Source organism: Protobothrops mucrosquamatus, unplaced genomic scaffold (assembly GCF_001527695.2).
Source record: "Protobothrops mucrosquamatus isolate PMUCROS unplaced genomic scaffold, P.Mucros_1.0 scaffold3219, whole genome shotgun sequence".
NCBI lineage: Eukaryota > Metazoa > Chordata > Lepidosauria > Squamata > Viperidae > Protobothrops > Protobothrops mucrosquamatus.
In genome coordinates, this window is record NW_015389216.1 from 18,911 (window position 1) to 44,185 (window position 25,275).

The window sequence follows — 25,275 nt, forward strand, 5'->3', positions numbered from 1 at the left end:
GCCTGAAGGCAGGACAAGAAGCAACGGATGGAAACTAATCAAGGAGAGAAGCAACCTAGAACTAAGGAGAAACTTCCTGACAGTTAGAACAATTAACCAGTGGAACAACCTGCCTCCAGAAGCGGTGAATGCTCCAACACTGGAAGTTTTTAAGAAGAGACTGGACAGCCATTTGTCCGAAATGGTATAGGGTTTCCTGTCTGAGCAGGGGGTTGGACCAGATGACCTCCAAGGTCCCTTCCAACTTTATTATCATTATCATTATTATTATTATGTTTCCAGATTCTGCAAACTGCCTTAACATCAAGGGACTTACGACTCATCCTCTTACAACCTTTACAGCTTCCCCGTTGTCATGTGATCAAAATGGGGGTTGCAACATCTTGGGGAGGTCCTGTGATAACCCAGGACAAACCTCCCAGCTGGCTTCCAATAAAACATCAATTTTGGGAAGCCTGATTCGCTTAACGACCCTAGGATTCACTTAGCAACGGCAGCGAGGTGATCAAAATCCGGGCACTTGGCCACCCGGCTCGGATTTAGGACCATCGCGGCCTCCTGCGGTCGTGCGGCGGCAACTTGCAGCTGGCGATCCTGGAGGAAACCTGGGTTTGCTTAACGACCACCTTATGCATTTAACGACCCGTGACAAAAAAAAGGGTCACAACAGCAGGTCACATCCTGTCTCGTGGGACGGCCGTGCTGCTTAACAATGGGATTTTTCCGGCCCCAGTTTGTGGCCGTTAAGTCGAGGACTTAACCCTGTAACGCTCGTCAAAATAACAAGCCCAGCCTTGGCGACCAGGAAACCGGGGGGGGGGAGGCTTAGAGGCTCACCATTGCCGGATGCTCGGAGCGGATGTGGTAGTCGTGTCCAGCTTTAGATTTGTAAGCCTTTCCACAGTGCGGGCAGGCGAAGACCGGCTTCTCCACCTCCGAGGGATGCTTCCCACATCGCTTCTGGTGATACTGGTACCCCATAAGGCTGGAGAAAGTGGCCACGCAACCCTGAAGATATAAGAAATAAGAAATGGCTGGCGGTCAGCAAGGATGGAAGGGTTTTCAGGGTGTCGAGTCCATCCTTTAAAACAGCCTAAAAATGTTAAATCGTCCACAGACAATAAGCAGCAGAAGGGGAGGAAAAAAAACACACAGAAATAGTGTGTCGTGGTTCCGACAGATGAAACTCTTCAAAGTACTTCTAGGCATTGTTTACTTTAAAGCAGGGGTAGGCAACCTTGGCTCTTTTATGACTCGTGGACTTCAACTCCCAGAATTCCTGAGCCAGCATGGGGGAACTATGGCCCCTTCATGACTCGTGGACTTCAACTCCCAGAATTCCTGAGCCAGCACGAGGGAACTATGTCCCCTTCATGACTCGTGGACTTCAACTCCCAGAATTCCTGAGCCAGCATGAGGGAACTATGGCCCCTTCATGACTCGTGGACTTCAACTCCCAGAATTCCTGAGCCAGCATGAGGGAACTATGGCCCCTTCATGACTCGTGGACTTCAACTCCCAGAATTCCTGAGCCAGCCTGGCTCAGCTTGGAAACCTCTCCCTTTCCCTCAGCATGGCTGGCTCAGGAATTCTGGGAGTTGAAGTCCACGAGTCATAAAAGAGCCAAGGTTGCCTACCCCTGCCTTAAAGGATCTTTATTCGAGTAGCATAGCATCAGCACGTACATAGGCCAAGCCAAAATCTGAATTCCCCTCCCCTGAGCACATAGTATCAAAGCACAATTCCCTCCTCCAATTAACTGTCATAGTTCTTCAACCCGCCATTTCTTATCATCTCTTATTTAAAAAAACCTTGGTTCTCACCCTAGTTACAATATTGTTATGTCTAACTAAACTCCCATACACATTCCTTCTCCTCCCCCCCCCCCAATATCTTCTAATCCTAAACTCTAATTCTAAGAGTAAAACATAAAGGAAAATGGCTGCCTCTCTATATGTTGTCAAAGCAAGAACATCCGATGTTAGCAGCGTTGACATATTGGTTTTTTGGTACAACCACTTTTTAAGGGAGAGCTGGGTTACCCGTTTGCTTTGAGAACTGTTAACGGTGCCCTTTTTACAAAGGGCAGGCCAAAATTTGCCTCCCCAGCCTGGCCAAAGAGCCGGTTTGGTTTAATGGTTAAGGTGCTAGATTAGAAGCTAGGTGACAGTGAGTTCTAGTTCTGCCTCAGGCGTGAAAGCCAGCTGGGCGACTTTGGGCCGGTCATTCCCTCTCTGCCCAACTGATCTCACAGAGTTGTTATGGGGAAAATAGGAGGAAGGAATAGGTATGTTCACCGCCTTGAGTTATTTTTAAAAATAACAAAGACAGGGAAAAAAGTCTAAAATAAATATTTTTTTTAAAATCCTCCTCCTCTCCATAAACCCCACTCCCTTCCAGCACTGATGATGTTACCTAGTTGGGTAATGAAATGTCTGAAGGAAAGCCACCAAGTTCAGAGAGCACTAAGGACCCCATAGTCCTCCTCCTCCTTCCTTCTAGCACTGATGATGTTACCTAGTTGGGTCATGAAATGTCTGCAATAAAACCACCAAAGTCAGAGGGCACCAAGGACCCCACAGTTCAGCCCTGAGCTACACATATTCTCTTCCATCCATACAGGTGAGGCAAACATTCTGGCAGAAAAGCAAAATCAATACCTCGTTTGGGCATTTGAGTTTTCCCATCTGCTTGAGAACTTTCCTCAGCCTTTCCCTGTCTCCCAGTTCACTGAGAGGGACAGCAGCTTCCACAGGAGCATTCTAGAAAGAAGAAATAAGGGGGCAAAAATTAGACATTCTAATAATAATAATAATAATAATAATAATAATGATGATGATGATGATGATGATAGTGATAATAATGATAATGATAATGATAATGATAATAATAATAATAATAATAATAATAATAATAATAATAATAATGATGATGATGATGATGATGATGATGATAGTGATGATGATGTTGGAAGGGACCTTGGAGGTCATCTAGTCCAACCCCCTGCTCAGGCAGGAAACCCTATACCATTTCGGACAAATGGCTGTCCAGTCTCTTCTTAAAAACTTCCAGTGTTGGAGCATTCACCGCTTCTGGAGGCAGGTTGTTCCACTGGTTAATTGTTCTAACTGTCAGGAAGTTTCTCCTTAGTTCTAGGTTGCTTCTCTCCTTGGTCAGTTTCCATCCGTTGCTTCTTGTCCTGCCTTCAGGCGCTTTGGAGAATAGCTTGACTCCCTCTTCTTTGGGGCAGCCCCTGAGATATTGGAACACTGCTATCATGTCCCCCCTCGTCCTTCTCTTCATTAAACTAGACATACCCAATTCCAGCAGCCTTTCCTTATATGTTTTAGCCTCCAGTCCCCTGATCATCTTTGTTGCTCTTCTCTTCACTCTTTCCAGAGTCTCAACATCTTTTTTACATCATGGTGACCAAAACTGGATGCAGTATTCCAAGTGTGGCCTTACCAAGGCATTGTAAAGTGGTATTAACACTTCACGTGATCTTGATGCTACCCCTCTGTTAATGCAGCCTAGCACTGTGTTGGGTTTTTTGGCAGCTGCAGCACACTGCTGGCTCAACTGTACCAGTTTGCAACAACCTGCTCTAGAGTCGAAGACAAAAATTAGCACTGAATTTCCTAACTTTCGGCAATTTCCAAGTATATGGACTTCAAATCCCACAATTCCCCAGGCAGCTTGGCTACTCATGAGAATTCTGGGAAGTGAAGTCCAGTCACTCAGAGGTTGTCCCAGTTGAGAAATGTTGGATTGGAGCAGTATTTCTCAATTCTGCATCTTTAAGATGTGGACAATCACTTAAATATGAGCCAGCCATGTGCTACAGCCATCAGAAAAGCCAGTACAATCTTAAGCTGCATCAACAGAGGGATAGAATCAAAATAATGGGAAGTGTTAATACCTCTTTAAAATGGCTTGGTAAGACCATACTTGGAATATTACATCCAGTTTTGGTCACTATGATATAAAAAAGATGTTGAGACTCTAGAAAGAGTGCAGAGAAGGGCAACAAAGATGATTAAGGGACTGGAGGCTAAAAGGTTTGAAAAATGGTTGCAGGAATTGGGTATGTTGAATTTAATGAAGAGAAGGAAGGGGTGATATAATAGTAGTGTTCCTGCTACAAGGGGCTCCCACAGAGAAGAAGGAGTCAATCTATTCTCCAAAGCACCTGAAGGCAGGACAGGAAGCAACGGATGGAAACCAATCAAGGAGAGAAGCAACCTGGAACTAAGGAGAAATTTCCTGACAGTCAGAACAATTAATCAGTGGAACAACCTGCTTCCAGAAGTTGTGGGTGCTCCATCACCGGAAGCTTTTAAAAAGAGACTGGACAGCCATTTGTCTGAAATGGTATAGTGTCTCCTGCTTGAGCAGGGGGGGGGGGGTGGACTAGAAGACCTCCAAGGTCCCTTCCAACTCTGGTGATATTGTTGACTTTAACTCCCCAAATTCCCCAGTCAACCTGTTCCACTGATTAATCGTGCTCATTGTCCGAAAATTCCTCATTTCCAGGCTGGGTCTTCCTCTGATGAGCTTCCCCTCATTACTTTGTATCCTGCCTTCTACATGCACAATCTGCATTGTACATAGACCAGGGGTAGGCAACCTTGGCTCTTTTATGACTCGTGGACTTCAACTCCCAGAATTCCGGAGCCAGCATGAGGGAACTATGGCCCCTCATGACTCGTGGACTTCAATTCCCAGAATTCCTGAGCCAGCATGGCTCAGCTTGGAAACCTCTCCCTTTTCCCTCAGTGTCGCTGGCTCAGAAATTCTGGGAGTTGAAGTCCACGAGTCATAAAAGAGCCAAGGTTGCCTACCCCTGACATAGATCTACGTGCAGAAACTCCATACCTTGTTCATGTGCTCTGCCATCGTGTGATAATTCAGCCCTGCTTTGGATTTGAACTGTTTTTTACAGTGCTGGCATTTCAAGGCATCCTGCAACTAAAACAAAGGAGAAAAATAAATATATTTCAGACCGAGAAATCTAGAGCGGATTTGATTTTCCTTTTCTCAAACTACACCTAACACTACTAATTGGGATACGTGACACTGTTGTACATCTGTTTTTTGCTTATCCTCTTGTTGTTTTTAAGCCAGCTTATGAATGCTATTCAGAGTTGCTCAAAATGGGGAATAGTTTATGATCCCAGTGAAATAATAAAAATGCAGGTATTACACTTCATTTAGTGACCGTTCAAAGTTACGACCACACTGAAAAAAGTGACTTTGGGCTGTTTTTCACACTTATGACCATGGCAGCATCTCTGTAGTCACATGATCAAAATTCAGGTGCTTGGCAACTGACTCGTATTTATGACGGTTGCAGTGTCCCAGGGGTCATGTGATACACTTTTGCGGCCTTCTGACCAGCAAAGTCAATGGGGGAAGCCAGATTCACTTAACAACCGTGTTACTAACTTAACAACTGCAGTGATTCACTTAACAGCTGTGGCAAGGAAAGTCATAAAATGGGGCAAAGTTCACTTTGCAAATGTCTCACTTAGCAACAGAAATTTTGGGCTCAATTGGGGTGGTAAGTCGGGACACTGCAACCGTCATAAATATGAGTCGGTTGCCAAGCCCACTGAATTTCGATCACAAGACCATGGGGATGCTGCAACGGTCATAAGCAAGGGTCTTCAAACTTGGCCCTTTTGTGACTTGTGACTTCAACTCCCAGAATTCCTCAGGTAGGCACGCTGGCTGAGGAATTCTGGGAGTTGAAGTCCACAAGTCATAAAAGGGCCAAATTTGAAGACCCCGGCTATAGAATATATAAGGCAGGTATTGAGTATTCTGAGGAAATCTTGAAGGAATATTCTGGAAAAAAAGAGTAGATAGAGGCCTAGCTCAGATTTTTGTTGGCTGCTTTGTGGCTCCGCGGCTGGAATTATCACTAAATGTAGAACAAGGGTAAGATTTCTGCTTTTTTCCCCCTCATAAAGAATGTAATACAGGTATGTAGTCCTAAACCACGACTCTTCAAACTGGGCCCTTTTATGACTTGTAGACTTCAACTCCCAGAATTCCTCAGCCAGCGTGCCTGATGAGGAATTCTGGGAGTTGAAGTCCGCAAGTCTTAAATTGGCCAAGTTTGAAGATCCCCTGGTCATAAGTATGAAAAATGGTCATAAGTCTCTTTTTTTTTCAATGCCGCTGTCACTTTGAACGGTCACTAAATGAACTGTTGTAAGTCGAGGATTAGTCGTATATTAAACTGCCGCAACCCAGCAATTGTGATGCCCATTCCAGGGGCCTGGAATTCAGAGTCAATGGCCCAGGCGTAAACCCTGGTGTAGCCCAAAGGAACAGGACAAAAGCTGGTGTTGGGCCAGCGTGGGCCCATTGAAAGCAATCCGCAGCTGCAGAACACGGGTTTCGTTCCTCGACATTTTAATGGGGAGTGTGCAGCTCCCTACTTTTTGGCAGACTTCCATGTGCTTCTTGAGACCCAGGACCGTCTTCCGGGTGATCATGCCACAGGTCGGGCAAGCGACGTCTCCTTTCTCGTTGATTGTCCGCTGCCACTGCTCCTCAGGGCTTGCTGGAGAAGAGAAAAAGACAAGCCATGAATGCTGGTCAGGCTCAACAGTGAGGGGGTTCACTTTTGGTTTAATTCGAGAGCTCCATTTTGACTTTTCAGGACCAATCTGTAGTATAGTGTTGCTTTCGTTCTCGTTTGTTTCTATTTATTTATTTCCCTGCCTTTGTTATTTTAATAAGTAACTAAAGGCAGCTAACATACTTAATACTCTTTCCTCCTCCTATTTTCCCCATAACAACCCTGTGAGATGGGTTGGGTTCAGAGAGTGTGTGACTGGCCCAAGGCGGGACTAGAACTCACCGTCTCCTGGTGACTGGCCCAAAGTCACCCAGCCAGCTTTCATGCCTAAAGCGGGACTAGAACTCACTGTCTCCAGTGATTGGCCCAAAGTCACCCAGCCAGCTTTCATGCTTAAGGCGGGACTAGAACTCACCGTCTCCTGGTGATTGGCCCAAAGTCACCCAGCCACCTTTCATGCCTAAGGCGGGACTAGAACTCATTGTCTCCTGGTGACCAAGGAAGTGCTACAATGGTCATGTGTAAAAACCAGTTATAAGTCATTTTTTTCAGTGCCATTATAACTTTGAACAATCACTATATGACTTGTTATAAATCGAGGACTAGCTGAAGTTCTTATTTACGGTAACTTAAAATAACAGAATTGGAAGGGACCTTCTAGGTCAGTGATGGCGAACCTTTTAGAGACTGAGTGCCCAAACTGCAATCCCAAACCCACTTATGCATCGTCGGGTGCCGGGTGGGTGTGGCCCATTGGGTGGGTGTGGCCCATTGGGTGGGCATGGCTGCGGTGGTAACGGCAGACTGGGTGGGACTAAAAAGTTCAATCAATCAATTCCAACTTTGCAAGATCTTTTTTTTTTCCCACGAGAAGTTGAAATTGACTCATTGATTGAACCTTTTTTTTTTGCACATGGCGGCGGAGGCCTAAAGTGAAAAGGTTTTATAAAACCCAGCTGAAGGCCTAGGACTGGGGCGATGGTGCACGTGCCCACGGAGAGGGCTCTGAGTCCCGCCTCTGGCACCCGTGCCATACATTCGCCACCACTGTTGTAGGTCATCTAGTCCAACCCCCTGCTCAAAAAGGACACCCTAGACCATTTCTCACAAATTTATTTATTTATTTATTTATTTATAATTTGATTTGTATCCCGCCCTTCTCCTCACCGGACTCAGGGCGGCTAACAGCCTTATAAAACAACATTACAACAAATATCAATATTAAAACCAGATTTAAAAGAAAATATTTGTAAAGGCCTAGTCGTTAAAATTACCCTTAAAATTACCCTTAAAAACCCCACTAAAATTCCCTAGGCCAATCCCGCTTGTTGGAAAAGCCATGTCTTTAGGGCGCGGCGGAAGGAGGGGAGATCCGGGATNACCCGGATCTCTGGGGGTAGTTCGTTCCAGAGGGTGGGGGCTCCCACCGAGAAGGCCCTCCCCCTGGGGGTCGCCAGCCGGCACTGTCTGGCTGACGGCACCCTGAGGAGACCCACTCTGTGGGAGCGTACCGGCCGATGGGAGGTAACCTGCGGCAGACTGGTTACCTCCCATGACTGTCCAGTCTTCTTAAAAACCTCTAATGATGAAGCACCCTCAACTTCTGGAGGCCAGCTGTTCCACTGGTTAACTGTCCTCACTATTAGGAAGTTTCTCCTCAGGGGTCTTCAAACTTGGCTCTTTTATGACTTGTGGACTTCAATTCCCAGAATTCCTCAGCCAGGCACGCTGGCTGAGGAATTCTGGGAGTTGAAGTCCACAAGTCATAAAAGGGCCAAGTTTGAAGACCCCTGTTTCTCCTTACTTCTAGGTTAACTTAGCTAATAACCAAATTGTCTGGCTGGATTAGAAGTCACTTAAGCATCTGAAAATCAAAACAATCATTCCTGTAACACAGGGGCCTTCAAACTCGGCCCTTCTATGACTCGTGGACCAACTCCCAGAATTCCTCAGTTAGCATGCCTAGCTGAGGAATTCTGGGAGTTGAAGTCCACGAGTCATAAAAGGGCCGAGTCTGAAGACCCCTGCTGTAACACAACCCCTACAAAGGAAAGAAAACCCTTGACATAATTCTGCTTTAAATCACAACATTCTTGAAAAACACAATAATCAATGGCAGGCCAGCAGTTACAGAAATTATGAAGTAGCAACACTAAATATGGGGTTGGCTTAACTCCCATCCATGGATCAATGTAGGCTTGCGGAGTTATTCATGACATCAATTTCAGATACAAAATCTGGGAAAATGAATTGGCTAGCTAGGAGAAGTTGCTGATGTATTTATTTGGAAAATCCAGCTGTTTTCAGTTCAGTAAGAGATTTTCCAGAGAAATATATTTTGGGCTGATCCCAGAGAAACATATTTTGACTTTTAAAGGTCTACAGATTATTTGCCAAAATTTCAAAAGGCAGGAAGGGGGGAATCTGAGGGCCAACGAACCGAGGAACTTTACAGTTTTCCAAGGCAGGAAAAGAAAAATAACCCAAGTTTTCAGTGTGCAGACAAAATTCATAGTAAAGGATATATCCACATGGATGTCAGGTTTAATTGCTTCTACCCATTTGGTGCCTATTGAAAAGCAGATAGCAATCTTGACAGGCTGTTTGGGAGTAATTTTGCTGTTGTTATATTTTGACATTTTTACGGGGTTTATCTTAGGTGAAAAGGTGAACCGGGATTCAATTAAGGAGAAGTCGAGCAGTTATCAAATTTTGATACAGCTAATTCAACCAAGCCCAAAATTTGTGTTGCTAAGCAAGACAGTTGTTAAATAAATTCTGCCCCATTTTACAACCTTTCATGCCATAGTTGTTAAGAGAGTCAATGTAGTTGTTAAGATATTAGCACGGTTGTTAAGTGAATCTGGGTTCCCCATCAAATTTGCCTGTCAGGAGGCCGTAAAAGACACTTAACCACCATCCTGGAGGGTAAGACATACAAATGACGGTTGCTGGAATTGGGTATGTCTAGTTTAATGAAGAGAAGGACGAGGGGGGACAGGATAGCAGTCTTCCAGTATCTCAGGGGCTGCCCAAAGAAGAGGGAGTCAAGCTATTCTTCAAAGCGCCTGAAAGCAGGACAAGAAGCAACGGATGGAAACTAATCAAGGAGAGAAGCAACCTAGAACTAAGGAGAAACTTCCTGACAGTTAGAACAATTAACCAGTGGAACCACCTGCCTCAAGAAGCGGTGAATGCTCCAACACTGGAAGTTTTTAAGAAGAGACTGGACAGCCATTTGTCTGAAAGGGTATAGGGTTTCCTGCCTGAGCTGGACTAGATGACCTCCAAGGTCCCTCCCAACTTTTTATTACTACTACTACTATTATTATTATTATTATTATTATTATTATTATTATTATTATTATTATTATTATTGGCAAAGCTCACTTAACATGTCTCACTTAGCAACCGAATTTTGTGGTCATAAGTCAAGGACTTTAAGAAGAGATTGGACGGCCATTTGTCTGAAATGGTATAGGGCTTCCTGCCTGAGCAGGGGGTTGGACTAGATGACCTCTAAGATCCCTTCCAACATCATCATCATCATCATCATCATCATCATCATCATCATCATTATTATTATTATTATTATTATTATTATTAGCCAGTCGACAAGCGTCTGAATGTTGTTCACTTAATTGTGGGGAATGCTACCACAGTCATGTAACAAATGATCATAAGTCACTTTTTTCAATGCCGTTGTAACTTTGAATGGTCACTAAACAAATGGTTCTTAAGTCGAGGAATACTTGTAATTGCACAGTGCTGTTAAAATCAGGTATCTTTATAAAGGTTTGGGGAGAGAGGACTGGGTATCCCCAAATGCTGCCCATTTGACAGTACAATTCTATGATTTGGGGATTAACCTGGTTAGGAACCAAGGTTAAAGTGCTCACGGGCCATAAAAGCCACTGGGGGGGAAATCAAATAGTTTACAAGCTACCATCAACCTAACGCAATGTTTCTGAAACTTGGCTACTTTTAAGATTTGTGGACTTCAACTCCCAGAATTCCCCAGCCAGCATGGCTGGCTGGGGAATTCTGGGAGTTGAAGTCCACAAATCTTAAAGTGCTCAAGCTTCAAAAACGCCAACCAGCAAAATAAGGGAATTGCTACTAACAGAGCATCCTGGTCAATCTTACCTGCAGCTGAATGAGCTATTGATACGGTGGTGGTTTCTTTTTTCACACTGGATCCTGTCAGCTTTTTCTTACGATCTTCGGTATTACCGCTGAGGAGGGAAGCTTCCAACTTCTTTGCGCGGTGTGCTTTAGCCTTGTCTTCTGCTTTCGCCAGCCCTGTTGAAAAGCAGAAATTAATTCTGGAAGGGGTGAGCGTTGGGCAGTTTCTGGCTGCGGGTTGGAATGAGGCGCTCTCTGAGCAGGGTGGTTTTCTTGCAGACATTTCATGACCCAAACTAGGTAACATCATCAGTGCTAGAAGGGAGTGTGGGATGTGGAGAGGAGGAGGAGGAGGAGGAGGAGGAGGAGGAGGAAGGCCAATGATTGTGGCTTCCTTTGTGCTCTCTTAGCTTGGTGGTTTTCTTGCAGTTCAAACTAGGTGACTTCATCAGTGTTGATGATGTTACCTAGTTTGGTCATGAAACGTCTGCAAGAAAACAAGCTAGCTCAGAGAACACCAAGGACCCCCCCCCCCCAGTCTCGCTTAGAAGAACCAGGTATAATCTCCTAGGAAGGTCACACATGGCTGCACGCTGATCTCTAGATCTCTCTGAAAGAAAAAAGGGCCTAATCCAGTGGTGGCGAACCTATGGCACGGGTGCCAGAGGCGGCACTCAGAGCCCTCTCTGTGGGCACGCACGCTGTCGCCCCAGTCCTAGGTTTTCAGCTGGGTTTTATAAAACCTTTTTGCTTTAGGCCTCTGCCGCTGTGTGCAAAAAAACCAAAAGGTTCAATCAGTCAATTTCAACTTCTCGCGGAAAAAAAAAGATCTTGCAAAGTTGGAATTGATTGATTGAACTTTTTAGTCCCACCCAGTCTGCCGTTACCACCACAGCCACGCCCACCCAGTGGGCCACGCCCACCCAGTGGGCCACACCCACCCGGCACTCGATGATGCATAAGTGGGTTTTGGGTTGCAGTTTGGGCACTCAGTCTCTAAAAGGTTCGCCATCACTGGCCTAATCCATTCCATTTTTCTTAAAATTTAAACCAAATTTAAACAGAACGTGTCTGCTGCAAAGCAAAAGCCCAGCATTCAGAAACTCTTTGAGTCCCTGGTCCAATATCAGCCCCATAAGATGTTTTCCAGTGGGGCTCAACCAGTGGCATCTTTGCTTTTGGTTTCCCAGCCTGGCTGATAGCAATGGGGATCTCCTGGTGGTCTCCTTTCCAGATATTAACCAGGGCCAACTGTACCTAGCTTTTGGAGACTCGTCATAAGCTGAGGACTATCTGTAGAGGTCTGTAATAACCAGCACTTTGATCTGCACCAAAGGGCACCAAACATTTGAGCACACTGGAAGATTCTGCACCAGCTGTTACTTCCAGATAGTCTTCAAGGGCAGTCCCATGCACTGCGCACTGCAGTTGTCCAGCTGGGGGAAGTGACCGAGATATGAGGGACCGTGAGGAAGTCCGCCCAGCTCAAGAAAGGGCGCAATGCCAAAGTCAGAAATGGAGAAGGAGAGAGAGAGAAGTAGCAGATGCTGAAAAACTTTCTACCAGAGACATGCAACAAACCGCCAACAGCCCCCAAACGAGATAGGTTTCTAGTCCACATGAACCAAAGATACAAAGAATTTTGTGCCAGAAAAATGGATGAAGAGGGACCCACCCCCTCGCCTTTGCAGATAAAAGAGTTCAAACATTCCCGTGTTATTGAGTTATTATTTAGGATTATTGGTGAGGGAGGAAAAAGAGAGACACCTTTTGTTTTTACCTTTTAATCCAAACGTTCCTGAGATGGATGGCTGTTCTCCAGTGAACTTTTTAGGCGTTTTCTGTTTCCTTCCTAACTCAAAAAGGAGAAAACAGAAATAAAACTTTGGTCAAACCCCTGGGTGTTGAGTCACTTTTCTGCAATTAGCACATGGTTTTGCATAATTTATTCCTCAACTGATGGCCTTGAAAAGAGAGAACAAAATAACCAGCATTAAAGCTAATTATTAGATTCAATAAATCCAGTTTGACTTCTGACTTTTATCATGCCCTCTCCGTTCTCTATTTTTATTGTTTTTTTGTGGTTCTACTCTTTTTATAGTGACCAATTCCCTGTGTGTCTGATCACACTTGGCCAAATAATTCTAATTCTAATTCTAATAATTCTAATTCTAATGATTCTGATTCTGATTTTAATTCTAATAATTCTAATTCTAATTCTAATAATTCTAATTCTGATTCTGATTCTGATTCTAATTCAAATAATTCTAATTCTAATAATTCTAATTCTGATTCTGATTCTGATTCTAATTCTAATAATTCTAATTCTAATTCTAATAATTCTGATTCTGATTCTAATTCTGATTCTGATTCTAATTCTAATAATTCTAATTCTAATTCTAATAATTCTAATTCTAATAATTCTAATTCTGATTCTAATTCTAATAATTCTAATTCTAATAATTGTGATTCTGATTCTAATTCTGATTCTAATTCTAATAATTCTAATTCTAATTCTAATAATTCTAATTCTAATAATTCTAATTCTAATAATTCTAATTCTAATTTGTTTTTTGGGCTATTCAAGTCTTTGGCTCACATTTGAGTAGAAATTCGGCAATTCAATAAATCAATTAATAAAATGGGGTGCACAATCACTACCCTCACCCCCAGCCCAGAAATCTCTCCTTAGCCTTCTTGAGCTTCTGAGGTTTCGCTAGTTACTATCCATACAGGTTCCAAATTTGTCTTCCTTAACATAAGGACTAGAATCTTGGGTTTAGAAAATAACAACACAAAAGAGAATGCATCATCTTTCCACAATGTTTGGAGCTGAGACTTCCAAATGCTGGTGACCCAGGCAGGATAATTTCAAGGATGCCCCGCCCCAAATAAGGAAGATACTGCAAAATCAACCAGCAGAGTTTACTTTTACAATAAAGGTATACAGGTAGTCCTCGGTTTATGACTACAATTAAAGCCCAAAATGACCGCTGTTAAGCAAATCAGTTGTTAAGTGTGTTTGGCCCCCATTTTACGGCCTTTTTTTCCCCCCTTGCTAAGTGAATCACTGCGGCTGTTAAATTAGTAACACGGTTGTTAACTGAATCTGGATTCCCCATTAGAAGGTCGCAAAAGGGGATCACATGACCCTGGGTAAGGGCAACCGTCATAAATACATGCCAGTTGCCAGAATTTTGATCACGTGACCCTGGGGATTTTTTTCTAATAAGTGTGAAAAATGGCTACAAGTCGCTTTTTTTCAGTGCCGTTGTAACGTTGAACGGTCACTAAATGAATTGTTGTAAATTGAGGATCACCTGTAATGGCTTTGGCTAAAGCAGGGGTAGGCAAATTTGGGTCTTTTAGGACTCGTGGACTTCAACTCCCAGAATTCCTGAGCCAGCCACACTGAGGGGAAAGGGAGAGGTTTCCAAGCTGAGCCATCCTGGCTCAGGAATTCTGGGAGTTGAAGTCCATGAGTCATAAAGCGGCCTAGGCCAGAGGTAGGCAACCTTGGCTCTTTTCTGACTCGTGGACTTCAACTCCCAGAATTCCTGAGCCAGCCACGCTGAGGGAAAAGGGAGAGGTTTCCAAGCTGAGCCATGAGCTCAGGAATTCTGGGAGTTGAAGTCCACGAGTCACGAAGGGGCCATAGTTCCCCCATGCTGGCTCAGGAATTCTGGGAGTTGAAGTCCACGAGTCAGAAAAGAGCCAAGGTTGTCTACCCTTGGGTTAAAGGTAGGCAGTTCTGCTGATGATTGGTCAGTTTAGAAATCAGATCGTTCCATGCCACAACACAAGCGACCCCACACCACTTGTCCTTCTAATTTTAAACTCAGAGGAAAGGGGGTGCCTCTGCCCACCCCCCCCAAAAAAAGTTTGAGAAATGCTGCTCTAATCTTACTGTGCTTCATCCTTTCGGGGTCTTCCTCCTGCTTATAGGCCTGTCTGCTGGCCTGATGTTTAGAGCCACGGCTGCCCGGCGTCTGGCCCAGCGGAGTTGCAGCCCCTTCCCCGCCTCCAGCCGCAGCGGTCTGCAAAACCCGGATGCCTTTGCTCACGGCCGCATGCTCTCCGTTCTCGGGGTGCTGCAAGGCGACAGCCTTCTCCACCTTGGCTTGTTTGGGGTGAAGGGAGGGGGTCACGGTCCGTTCGGCAGCTCTAGGGCAAAAGGCAGGTTGAAGGAGAAGTCAAGGCCGGCAAGAGTCGGGTGCGAAAAACCAGGTGCAGTGATGCTGCTCTATTGCTAAAAGCCCATTCGCAGGAATCTTCTCCGCTAAGGTTAGATACGGGTCAATGGAATTCAAAAGATTTGGAGAAGGAGTGGCAGAAGCTGGGGCAGAGTCAAAAGAGGAACCAGCCTACAATCCCAATGTAGTCAAAAGCAGACTGCTCTTGACTACATTGGGATTGTAGGCTGGTTCCTCTTTTGACTCCGCCCCCAGCTTCTGCCACTCTTTCTCCTATAGCAGAGGTCGGCAACCATGGCTCCTTTACAACCTGTGGACCAATTCCCAGAATTCCTGATCCAGCCATGCTGGCTCAGGAATTCTGGGAGTGGAAGTCCACAAGTTGTAAAGGGCCCATCGTTGCCCAGCCCATAGAATAGAATAGAATAGAATAGAATAGAATAGAATAGACAGATTATAGAATAGATAGAATAGAATAGAATAGAATAGAATAGACAGATCATAGAATAGAATAGAATAGAATAGAATAGAATAGAATAGAATAGAGTAGAGTAGAGTAGAGTAGAGTAGAGTAGAGTAGAGTAGAGTAGAGTAGAACGGAATGGAATAGAATAGACAGATCATAGAATAGAATAGAATAGAATAGAATAGAATAGAATAGAATAGAATAGAATAGAATAGAATATAGAGTATATAGAGTAGAGTAGAGTAGAGTAGAGTAGAGTAGAGTAGAGTAGAGTAGAGTAGAGTAGAGTAGAGTAGAGTAGAGTAGAGTAGAATGGAATGGAATAGAATAGACAGATCATAGAATAGAATAGAATAGAATAGAATAGAATAGAATAGAATAGAATAGAATAGAATAGAATAGAATAGAACTGGAAGGGACCATGGAGGTCTTCTAGTCCAGCTCCCCGCTCAAGCAGGAGAACCTATACCATCTCAGACAGGTGACTGTCCAGTCTCTTGTCCTACAGAAACTCAGGTGAGGCTGAACTGCAGCACTTCCTTAATACTTAGCTAATGGAGACCAGGTGCATCAGTAGGGTGTGTGTGTGTGTGTAAAAAAACTCAAGATGGCAGCCGCAATAATGCAGCTGAATCTCAGATTCAGGTGAATCTGTTTTGTTCGGCTTCCTTTTGAGCCAAACTATCTTGTAAAAGTTATGGCTGGAACTATCAGGTGCAAAAAAAAAAACCAGATCCCCATGAAGGTTCAAATCAACTGATTTATTGCTAAAAGCCTACGCGCAGGAATCTTCTCAACTAAGGGTTAGCGCCTGCTAGGAGATAACTAGGGTCAATGGAATTCAAAGAGAGTTGGATTCAGTTTGCTTGTGGCTATGTAGAGATGCTAGACTGATACCTCTTTTGACTCCGCCCCCAGATTCTACCATGCCTTCTCCTACATCAAGGCTTGACTGCCGGTGATCATTCCAGATCCATGCGGTCAGGGGGAGGAGCTTCCCCTAGCCCAGGGGCAGGCAACCTTGGCTCTTTTATGACTCGTGGACTTCAACTCCCAGAATTCCTGAGCCAGCATAGCTGGCTCAGGAATTCTGGGAGTTGAAGTCCACGAGTCATAAAAGAGCCAAGGTTGCCTACCCCTGCCCTAGCCCCTCCTCTTGTTCCAGAGGCCCTGGCCCCTACCTTTTCTTCCCTGCCCCCTTGCTGGTTGCCTTCTGCATTTTGTTTTCTGCTGGGGGGGCGGCTGCCGGCAACGGTCTTTCCAAATGGTTCCAGAGACAATGTTTCTCCAGCTGGGTTTTTGATGTGAAGACAGCTTCACAGTACAGGCAGGGGAAGGTGCGTTTCTCAACAACGGCGCCCTAGAAGGAAGAGAGAAAAAGGGAAAGAAGGCAGTGGAAATAGAGCAAAAGAGGGGAAAAAACGCAATATATCTCTTGGCTTCTGCAAAGGGGTCAAAACGTGGCTGTGCAGCCTTGTGTGAGGAACACAGAGGCCCAGACCTCCGTGGGGCTGACCACGGCGAGCTCCCGCCTCTATTAATAACTGCTAACCCCCCTCCCCCATTTTGGAATTTGTGACTTTTTGAAATTTTACAAAATTATTTTTACAATTTCAAAAACGTTCTGATCTTAAGTTAATTCTGATTTTAATATAATTTTATGGATTCTATTGAATACCACCCACAGCCCCTCTCTGAGAGAAATGGGCGGCTAAGAAAATATGAAATATAAATAAAATAAAAAAACATAAACAAAATAATAAAATACATGTAAAATAAAGTGAAATAAAATAAAATAATAATAAAATAAAATATAATAAAAAATAAAATAAAATAAAATAAAATAAAATAAAATAAAATAATAAAATAAATAAAATAAAATAACATAACATAAAATAATAAAATAATAAAATAAAATAATAAAATAAAATATAATAAAAAATAAAATAATAAAATAAAATAAAATAATAAAATAAATAACAACATAAAATAAAAAAATAAAATAATAAAATAAAATAAAATAAATAAAATAAAATAACATAACATAAAAAAATAATAAAATAAAATAAAATAAAATAACAAAATAACGTAAAATAAAAAATAATAAAATAACATAAAATAATATAATAAAATAAAATAAAATATAATAAAAAATAAAATAATAAAATAAAATAAAATAAAATAATAAAATAAAAGAAATAAAATAATAAAATAAAATAATACAATACAATACAACAAATACAATAAAATAATAATAAAATAAAATAAAATAAAAAATATCCATCTTTTAGATTGGGTTAATTCTCTTAACCTGGGTAACCTCAGGTGGACTTCAAGTCCCAGAATTCTCTTCTGCTGTCACAACTGCTGCTGCTGAGAATTCTGGGACTTGAAGTTTCCATATGTAGAGGGCTGCCAGGTTGCGGGAGGAAGCTGTTCTAGACAAAACACCGGTTCTGCTGTCCAATTTTGATAATCCAATTTGGCTAACAGCATGAATTTTACTAAGCTTAGTCTGCAAGCCCTTGCATAAAAATAAATCAGTTTTGAGACATCCATAGCATTCTACCTTACTTGAGGATGAGTTCATATAACACACTTAAACAGATGAGTTAAAAACCTAGTGGTAATGTTAAGATTAACTAGCAGGTCAAAGCCGCTGACCCTTCCTTTGGCCTACCTAGACCAGCATTTTTCAATCTTGGCAACTTTAAGCTTCGTGGACTTCAACTCCCAGAATTCCCTAGTCAGCAATGTTGGCTAAGGAACTCTGGGAACTGAAGCCCAAGCAAAACCCTTTCTAGACCCATGTTTCTCAACCTTGGCCACTTGAAGACGGATGGACTTCAACTCCCAGAATTCCCCAGCCATCAGAGCTGGCTGGGGAATTCTGGGAGTTAGTCCACCCATCTTCAGATTGCCCTGGTTTGAGAAAAGGTTGTAAAAATTGGGTGTCTCACCAAGAACCGCTTTGCTCAGCAACAGAAAATCCAATCCCAATTGTGGTCGTAAATCAAGGACTACCTGTACACATCCACAGAGTTGCAACGAAGGTGGTCCCCAAACTAGGAGAGCAGGTCTGATTTTTCTTACCCCCTGGCACCGCTGGAAGTGGTATTTCAAGCCATAGATGCTTGGGAACTCCAGCCAGCAGCCCGAATTAGGACACTTCACCCTGGAGTGAGCCTTAAATTCATCCTTCCATTGATTCATCAGAGGCAGCTGAGAGGAGAAAGTCCAGAAAATGAGGGAAAAAAAGAGAGAGAAAAAAGGAATTTAAAAAAATCAAGAAAAGAGGGCCAGAAAGACTAAAAAATAGCGCAGCTGCCTTCCTCAGCTTGATCTCCAGCTAACCCAAGGCTTTCCACTGAGCCATGAAGGGTAAATATTTTCGTTCCAGGGGACAGAAGGAGCCAACTCAAGAACAGAGACTCATGCAGAGATAAATTACACAAACTAAAATCTTGGAGGAAAGAGAATGACTAAAACTTCACCCTAGCTCAGGGGTAGGCAACCTTGGCTCTTTTATGACTGGTGGACTTCAACTCCCAGAATTCCTGAGCCAGCATGGGGGAAACTTTGGCCCCTTCATGACTCGTAGACTTCAACTCCCAGAATTCCTGAGCCAGCATGGCTCAGCTTGGAAACCTCCCCCTTTCCCCTCAGCATGGCTGGCTCAGGAATTCTGGGAGTTGAAGTCCACGAGTCATAAAAGAGCCAAGGTTGCCTACCCCTGCCCTAGCTCAATCTTCATAACTTTAAGATGTTCCACAGCTGGGCAAATTCTGGGAGTTGTAGTCTACATATGCTAGTGGGGGAATTCTGGGCTTGAAAGGCAAAGATTCCTGCTCTGGGGAACAGGAGGAGGCAACCCAAGAACAGAGACTCATGCAGGGATAATTACACAAACTCAAATCTTGCAAGAAGCAGAATAACTAAAACTTCACCCTGGCCTAGCTCCATCTTTGCAACTTTAAGGTGCACAGACTTCAACTCCAGAAGCAGTGAATGCTCCAACACTGGAAGTTTTTAAAAAGGGACTGGACAGCCATTTGTCCGAAATGGTGTAGGGTTTCCTGCCTGAGTAGGGGGTTGGACTAGATGACCTCCAAGGTCCCTTCCAACTTTATTATTATTATTATTATTATTATTATTATTATTATTATTATTATTATTATTATTACTATTATTATTATTATTCTGCAGGTGGGTAAATTCTAGGACAGTGATGGCGAACCTTTTAGAGACTGAGTGCCCAAACTGCAACCCAAAACCCACTTATGCATCGTCGGGTGCCGGGTGGGTGTGGCCCATTGGCTGGGTGTGGCCCATTGGGTGGGTGTGGCCCATTGGGTGGGCGTGGCTGCGGTGGTAACGGCAGACTGGGTGGGACTAAAAAGTTCAATCAATCAATTCCAACTTTGCAAGTTCTTTTTTTTTCCCGCGAGAAGTTGAAATTGACTGATTGATTGAATCTTTTTTTTTTTTGCACATGGCAACGGAGGCCTAAAGCGAAAAGGTTTTATAAAACCCAGCTGAAGGCCTAGGACTGGGGTGACGGCACGTGTGCCCACAGAGAGGGCTCTGAGTGCCGCCTCTGGCACCCGTGCCATAGGTTCGCCACCACTGTTTTAGGAATTGGAAGTTCACACATGCTAGAAGGGAATTCTGGGAGTTGAAGTCTACCTGTGCTGGTGAGGGAATGTGGGGAGTTCCATACAAGTCCGTACAGATTGGAGGGGTATTCCTGGGAACTAAAGCCCTAAAGTTTGCCAAGGTTGAGAAACATTGCCCGTGAGAAATTAGGTGAGTGTGAGAATAAGCGAGACGAAAAGAAGTCTTCAAAGAAGAATTTTGAAACAGCAATTAGATACAGAAAGTCATGTTTGAACCCAGCAACCTGATGTGAGATGGAAGGCTGGTGGAATGAGGGGGGGGCAAAAGATAAAGGAAAGATAAAGGAAAAGCTATTGGAGGACACAACTACCTGTGTACACAACTATCCACTATAATAATAATAATAATAATAATAATAATAATAATAATAATAATAATAATAATAATAATGGCTGTCCAGTCTCTTCTTAAAAACTTCCAGTGTTGGCGCATTCACAGCTTCTGGAGGCAGGTTGTTCCACTGGTTAATTGTCCTCACTGTCAGGAAGTTTCTCCTTAGTTCTAGGTTGCTTCTCTCCTTGATTAGTTTCCATCCGTTGCTTCTTGTCCTGCCTTCAGGCGCTTTGGAGAATAGCTTGACTCCCTCTTCTTTGGGGCAGCCCCTGAGATATTGGAAGACTGCTATCATGTCCCCCCTCGTCCTTCTCTTCATTAAACTAGACAGACCCAATTCCAGCAACTGTTCTGTCTTCCCCAAATTCCATTCCCTACCTGGCTATCTGGCAATGGAACAATATGAGCAAGTGTGTCTGTGGGTAACGTTTAAGCAATTGTGGAGTCCTTGATGTTCTCTGGGCTTGGTTGTTTTCTTGCAGACATTTGATGACCCAAATAGGTGACAACATCAGTGCTAGAGCGTAGTGAGATTTGGGGAGTGGAGGAGGAGGAGGAGGAGGAGGAGGAGGACGACGACGACGACGACGACGACTGTGGGGTCCTTGGTGCTCTCTGAGCTTCGTTCTTTTCTTGCAGACATTTCATTACCCGACTAGGTAATTTCATCAGTGTTAGAAGGGAATGGGGTTGGCAGATGTTTCATTATCCAACTAGGTAACATCATCACTAGGTAACAGAGTTCCAATATCTCAGGGGCTGCCCCAAAGAAGAGGGAGTCAAGCTATTCTCCAAAGCACCTGAAGGCAGGACAAGAAGCAACGGATGGAAATGAATCAAGGAGAGAAGCAGCCTGGAACTAAGGAGAAACTTCCTGGCAGTGAGAACAATTAACCAGTGGAACAACCTGCCTCCAGAAGCAGTGAATGCTCCAAACACTGGAAGTTTTTAAGAAGAGACTAGACAGCCATTTGTCCGAAATGGTATAGGGTTTCCTGCCTGAGCAGGGGGTTGGACTCGATGACCTCCAAGGTCCCTTCCAACTTTACTATTATTATTTTTTTTCACATATTTGAATCCCACCACTGAGACGATGCTACCTAGTTGGGTCATGAAACATCTGGGGAAAAAAAACCCAACCAAGTTCAAGAGCACCAAGGGCCCACAGTCAATCTTGAGCTACGAATATTCTATTGGCTTAAGCAATCATTAATAAAGTTTTAATAGGTGGGAGTTCCTCTGAGCATTTAATTATTGCTTAAGATCCTGAGGTTCAATGTTGCTACAAGATGCGACGCAATGTTTCCTCTCCAGGACAGTGTTTCTCAACCATGATGACCCAAAAAGGTGCGGACTTCAACTCCCAGAATTCCTCAGCCTGCTTGGCTGACTGAGGAATTGTGGGAGTTGAAGTCCGCACCTTTTCAGGTTGTCAAGGTTGAGAAACAGTCCTCTAGAATTCTCTTCACCGGGAATGAGCGATAGATCCATGGCAGAAGCAGGAAAAAAAATTGCTTTTTCCACCAGGGAGCAAATAAACGAAAGTGGGTTAAACAGAAGATTTTTTTTTTTTTTATCCAACGGCTACAGGCTTTACCGTAAGCAATCCAAGGGCTCATCGTAATCCATGAAATTAATCATCACACATGAATCTAAATAGCGTGTTTCCTCTGCTGCGACTTAAAAACAGCTGGACGTCCTCAGCAGTGGTGCACTACAAGTTCCATCATCCTCATCCTGCCTAGGGCAAATGGGAATTGGAATCCAACATATGTGGAACATGACAGATTGGGCAAGTGGGACTGGGTACTGCTTAAGTATATGTGTTTTTCTATTTTCTTCTGAACATTGGATGCTGCTGCGGTCAATCTTTTTTTTCCTTCCTTCCTTCTTTCCTTCCTTCCTTCCTTCCTTCGTTCCTTCCTTCCTTCCTTCGTTCCTTCCTTCCTTCTTTCCTTCCTTCCTTCCTTCCTTCCCTCCCTCCCTCCCTCCTTCCTTCCTTCCCTTCCTCACTCCCTTCCTCCTTCCTTTCTTTCCATTTTTATCCCACATTTATTATTTCATAAGTAACTCAAGGCAGCGAACATACCTAATACTCTATTCTTCTCCTATTTTCCACGCAAAACAATCCTGAGAGGTGAGCTGGGTTGAGAGAAAGACTGGCCCAAAGTCACCAGCCAGCTTTCACGCCTAAGGCAAGACTAGAATTCGCCGTCTTTGGGGGATTGGCCCAAAATCACCTAGCAGGCTTGTGTGCCTAAGGCGAGATTAGAACTCACCGCCTGGAGGTTTACAAGGAAAAACTGGACAACCATTTAACCCGGGTGGTATAAAGACCCCTGCTTTAAGCAGGGGGTTGGACTAGAAGACCTCTGGGTTCCCTTTCAGCCCTATGACTCTATGTTCTAACAAATTTAAACTCCCCGTCTCCTGAGCCATCCTACGCGAAAAGGAATGCTCAGCCATTCAAGACCGTTCTTTTTCTCCCGTTGCCGAGGAAGACAGAAAATACAATTAAAATCTTACGGGAATATTTCTCAAGGCCTGGTTTTCCGTCTTGGGCCTTCCTTTCCGTTTGCTTTCTGTTTTGTCGTGCATTGCATTTCCTGCCAAGAAAGGGAGAAGAAAAAAAATGTTGAAATCAACATCAGCGATCAATGATGTATAAGTTTTCATGTGAGAATGTAATCCGCATCGTGGCAAGACGTGGTTGGGGAACGCAACGTTCTCTTGAGGTTCCACAAGAGGTTTATTGAGGATGACAATTACGATGACACCCACTCAGTTGTGTTGACCCTCGCTGATTCTATGGCCCAGGACTCTCCTATCTTCTGATCTTGCGCTACAGGTCATCCTCGGCTTACAACAGTGACCGAAGTTATATTCGAGTCAGTTGCCAAGCGTCTGAATTTTGACCACGTGACCACGGAGGATGTTGCAACGGTAATAAATGTGAAAAAAGGCCGTAATTTTTTCCAATGCCATTGTAACTTCAGTCAATAAGTGAACTGTTGTAAGTTGAGGACTATCTGTATTTAATTCTGAGGGGTCCTTGGTACTCTCTGAGCTTAGTTGTTTTCTTGCAGACATTTCACTACCAAACTAGGTAACATCATCAAGGTTAGAATGGAAGGAGAGCAAACGGCAATCCTTTCCGACACTGATGATATTACCTAGTTTAGGTAATGAAGGATCTGCAAAAAAAAAATCCAAGCTCAGAGAGCATCAAGGACCCGTCATTTCAACCCTGAGCTGCAAATATTCTCCTTATTAATATTCAATTCTAAAAATGTTGACACAACGCATCCTTTACTGCAGACTGTGAGCGCTTTGCCAGAGAAGAGACAACGTTACCTACATTTGCACAATACTCTTAACCCGGTTTCTCAATTGACTCTTTTTCCAAAGCTGCACATTGAGCAATAAATTAGCCGGTCCAGTTTTGCACAAAAAGTTAAGCCCTCAAAAAAAAAAAAAAATCAAATAGAAATACATCTGGTACGATCTGACCTAAGGCGACACTGTTTGAACACAGCCATCGTTTTAAAGACTGAAAGATCAAAATAAAATAATTAAGAAAAAAACCCTGTATCTAGCTTCATGCCACCCAAAGACAAGCAGTAAAATTATTTTAGGGGGAACAAAAACATGGATGCCAACTAATCAAAGAGAGAAGCAACCTGGAATTAACGTTAGAATGCAGTATTGCAGGCTGACTCTGCCCACTGCCAGCAGTACGATCCTGACCGGCTCAAGGTTGACTATCCTTCTGAGGCCAGTAAAACGAGGACCCGGATTGTTGGGGGCAAATAGGCTGACTCTGTAAACCGCCCAAAGAGGGCTGTAAAGCATTGTGAAGCGGTATATAAGTCTAAGTCAGTGGTTCTCAACCTGTGGGTCGGGACCCCATTTGGGGTCGATCGACCATTTCACGGGGGTCGCCAAGCAAGGCTGTCCGCCATTTTTTTTGTCCGCCATTTTTTCCCCCCTTTTCCGGCGGGTGCCTTACCTCCCTTGGGCTGGGCCAGCTGGTGGTCGGCCTGCTCCGTCTCTGCCACTTGCCAGCTACGCCTCGGCCGGCGCAGGGGGCGAAACCACGCATGCGCGGCGCTCCCGGGCAGGGAAAATCCTCGACTTACGACCGGTTTAGTCCTCGACTTACGACTGGTTTAGTCCTCGACTTACGACCGGTTTAGTCCTCGACTTACGACTGGTTTAGTCCTCGACTTACGACCGGTTGGGGTTGCGGCATTAAAAAGGTTGAGAACCACTGGTCTAAGTGCTATTGCTATTGGCTGCCTCAGCAACCGGTATTCTTATTGTTGGGCGCCCTACCTGAAATCTTTGAGACGGTTTCCATAGAATTTTCCGGGCAAATGGTGGACTTACTGAGTTCTGTTCCGCTTGCAGAAAAATTGGCAAAAATTTTATGGGGGTTGCAAATGCCTATCCCTGGATTCAAAAGTTGACCTGCCTTGACCCCACTTGGAAGACTTAATGCCTACCCAGGTTAGACTGTTCGTAGGCTGTATGAACCTTCAGGTCTGCCTTGCTGCTTTCTCTCTCCGTGTTGGTCCTGCTGGATCCTGCGAGTTTCTTTCCAACTCTGTAGGTATAGGGGTCTGCCATTGCTGGAAGAAAGAAGAAAGGGTATCATCTCAAAGAATCTGGACATTCAGACAAGGGATGGGGGGTTGGTTTAACCTTCTGGGATGGAGGTCAAAGAGTTGGACCTTAACCCATTGCTGCTTCTTCAGAACTTCATTAACAGCCCTGCTGGATCAATCTTAGACCAGAATCAGGTCTCTTGTAATGACCCAGCAGTTTTTGAGCAACTTCTAAGCCAGGGGTGAAGATACAGGTCTCCCAATTTGCTCCTCTAAAGTGGCATC

At 43.9% G+C, this 25,275-nt stretch overlaps 1 protein-coding gene across 1 annotated transcript in view; it reads right to left on the reverse strand.

Moving 5' to 3' along the window:
- Positions 1 to 25,012, reverse strand: part of ZNF512B (zinc finger protein 512B) — a 35,304-nt gene extending 10,292 nt beyond the window's left edge. The window contains exons 1-11 of the mRNA XM_015826647.1: positions 24,889 to 25,012; positions 22,910 to 22,989; positions 18,467 to 18,595; positions 16,555 to 16,733; positions 14,622 to 14,878; positions 12,495 to 12,566; positions 10,736 to 10,891; positions 6,447 to 6,571; positions 4,876 to 4,968; positions 2,661 to 2,762; positions 838 to 1,008 (exon numbers count right to left, since the gene is read on the reverse strand). Of these exons, the coding sequence (XP_015682133.1) occupies positions 838 to 1,008; positions 2,661 to 2,762; positions 4,876 to 4,968; positions 6,447 to 6,571; positions 10,736 to 10,891; positions 12,495 to 12,566; positions 14,622 to 14,878; positions 16,555 to 16,733; positions 18,467 to 18,595; positions 22,910 to 22,989; positions 24,889 to 25,012 (1,488 nt within the window). The remainder of the gene's footprint in view (positions 1 to 837; positions 1,009 to 2,660; positions 2,763 to 4,875; positions 4,969 to 6,446; positions 6,572 to 10,735; positions 10,892 to 12,494; positions 12,567 to 14,621; positions 14,879 to 16,554; positions 16,734 to 18,466; positions 18,596 to 22,909; positions 22,990 to 24,888) is intronic.
- Between the last annotated feature and the right edge of the window lie 263 nt (positions 25,013 to 25,275).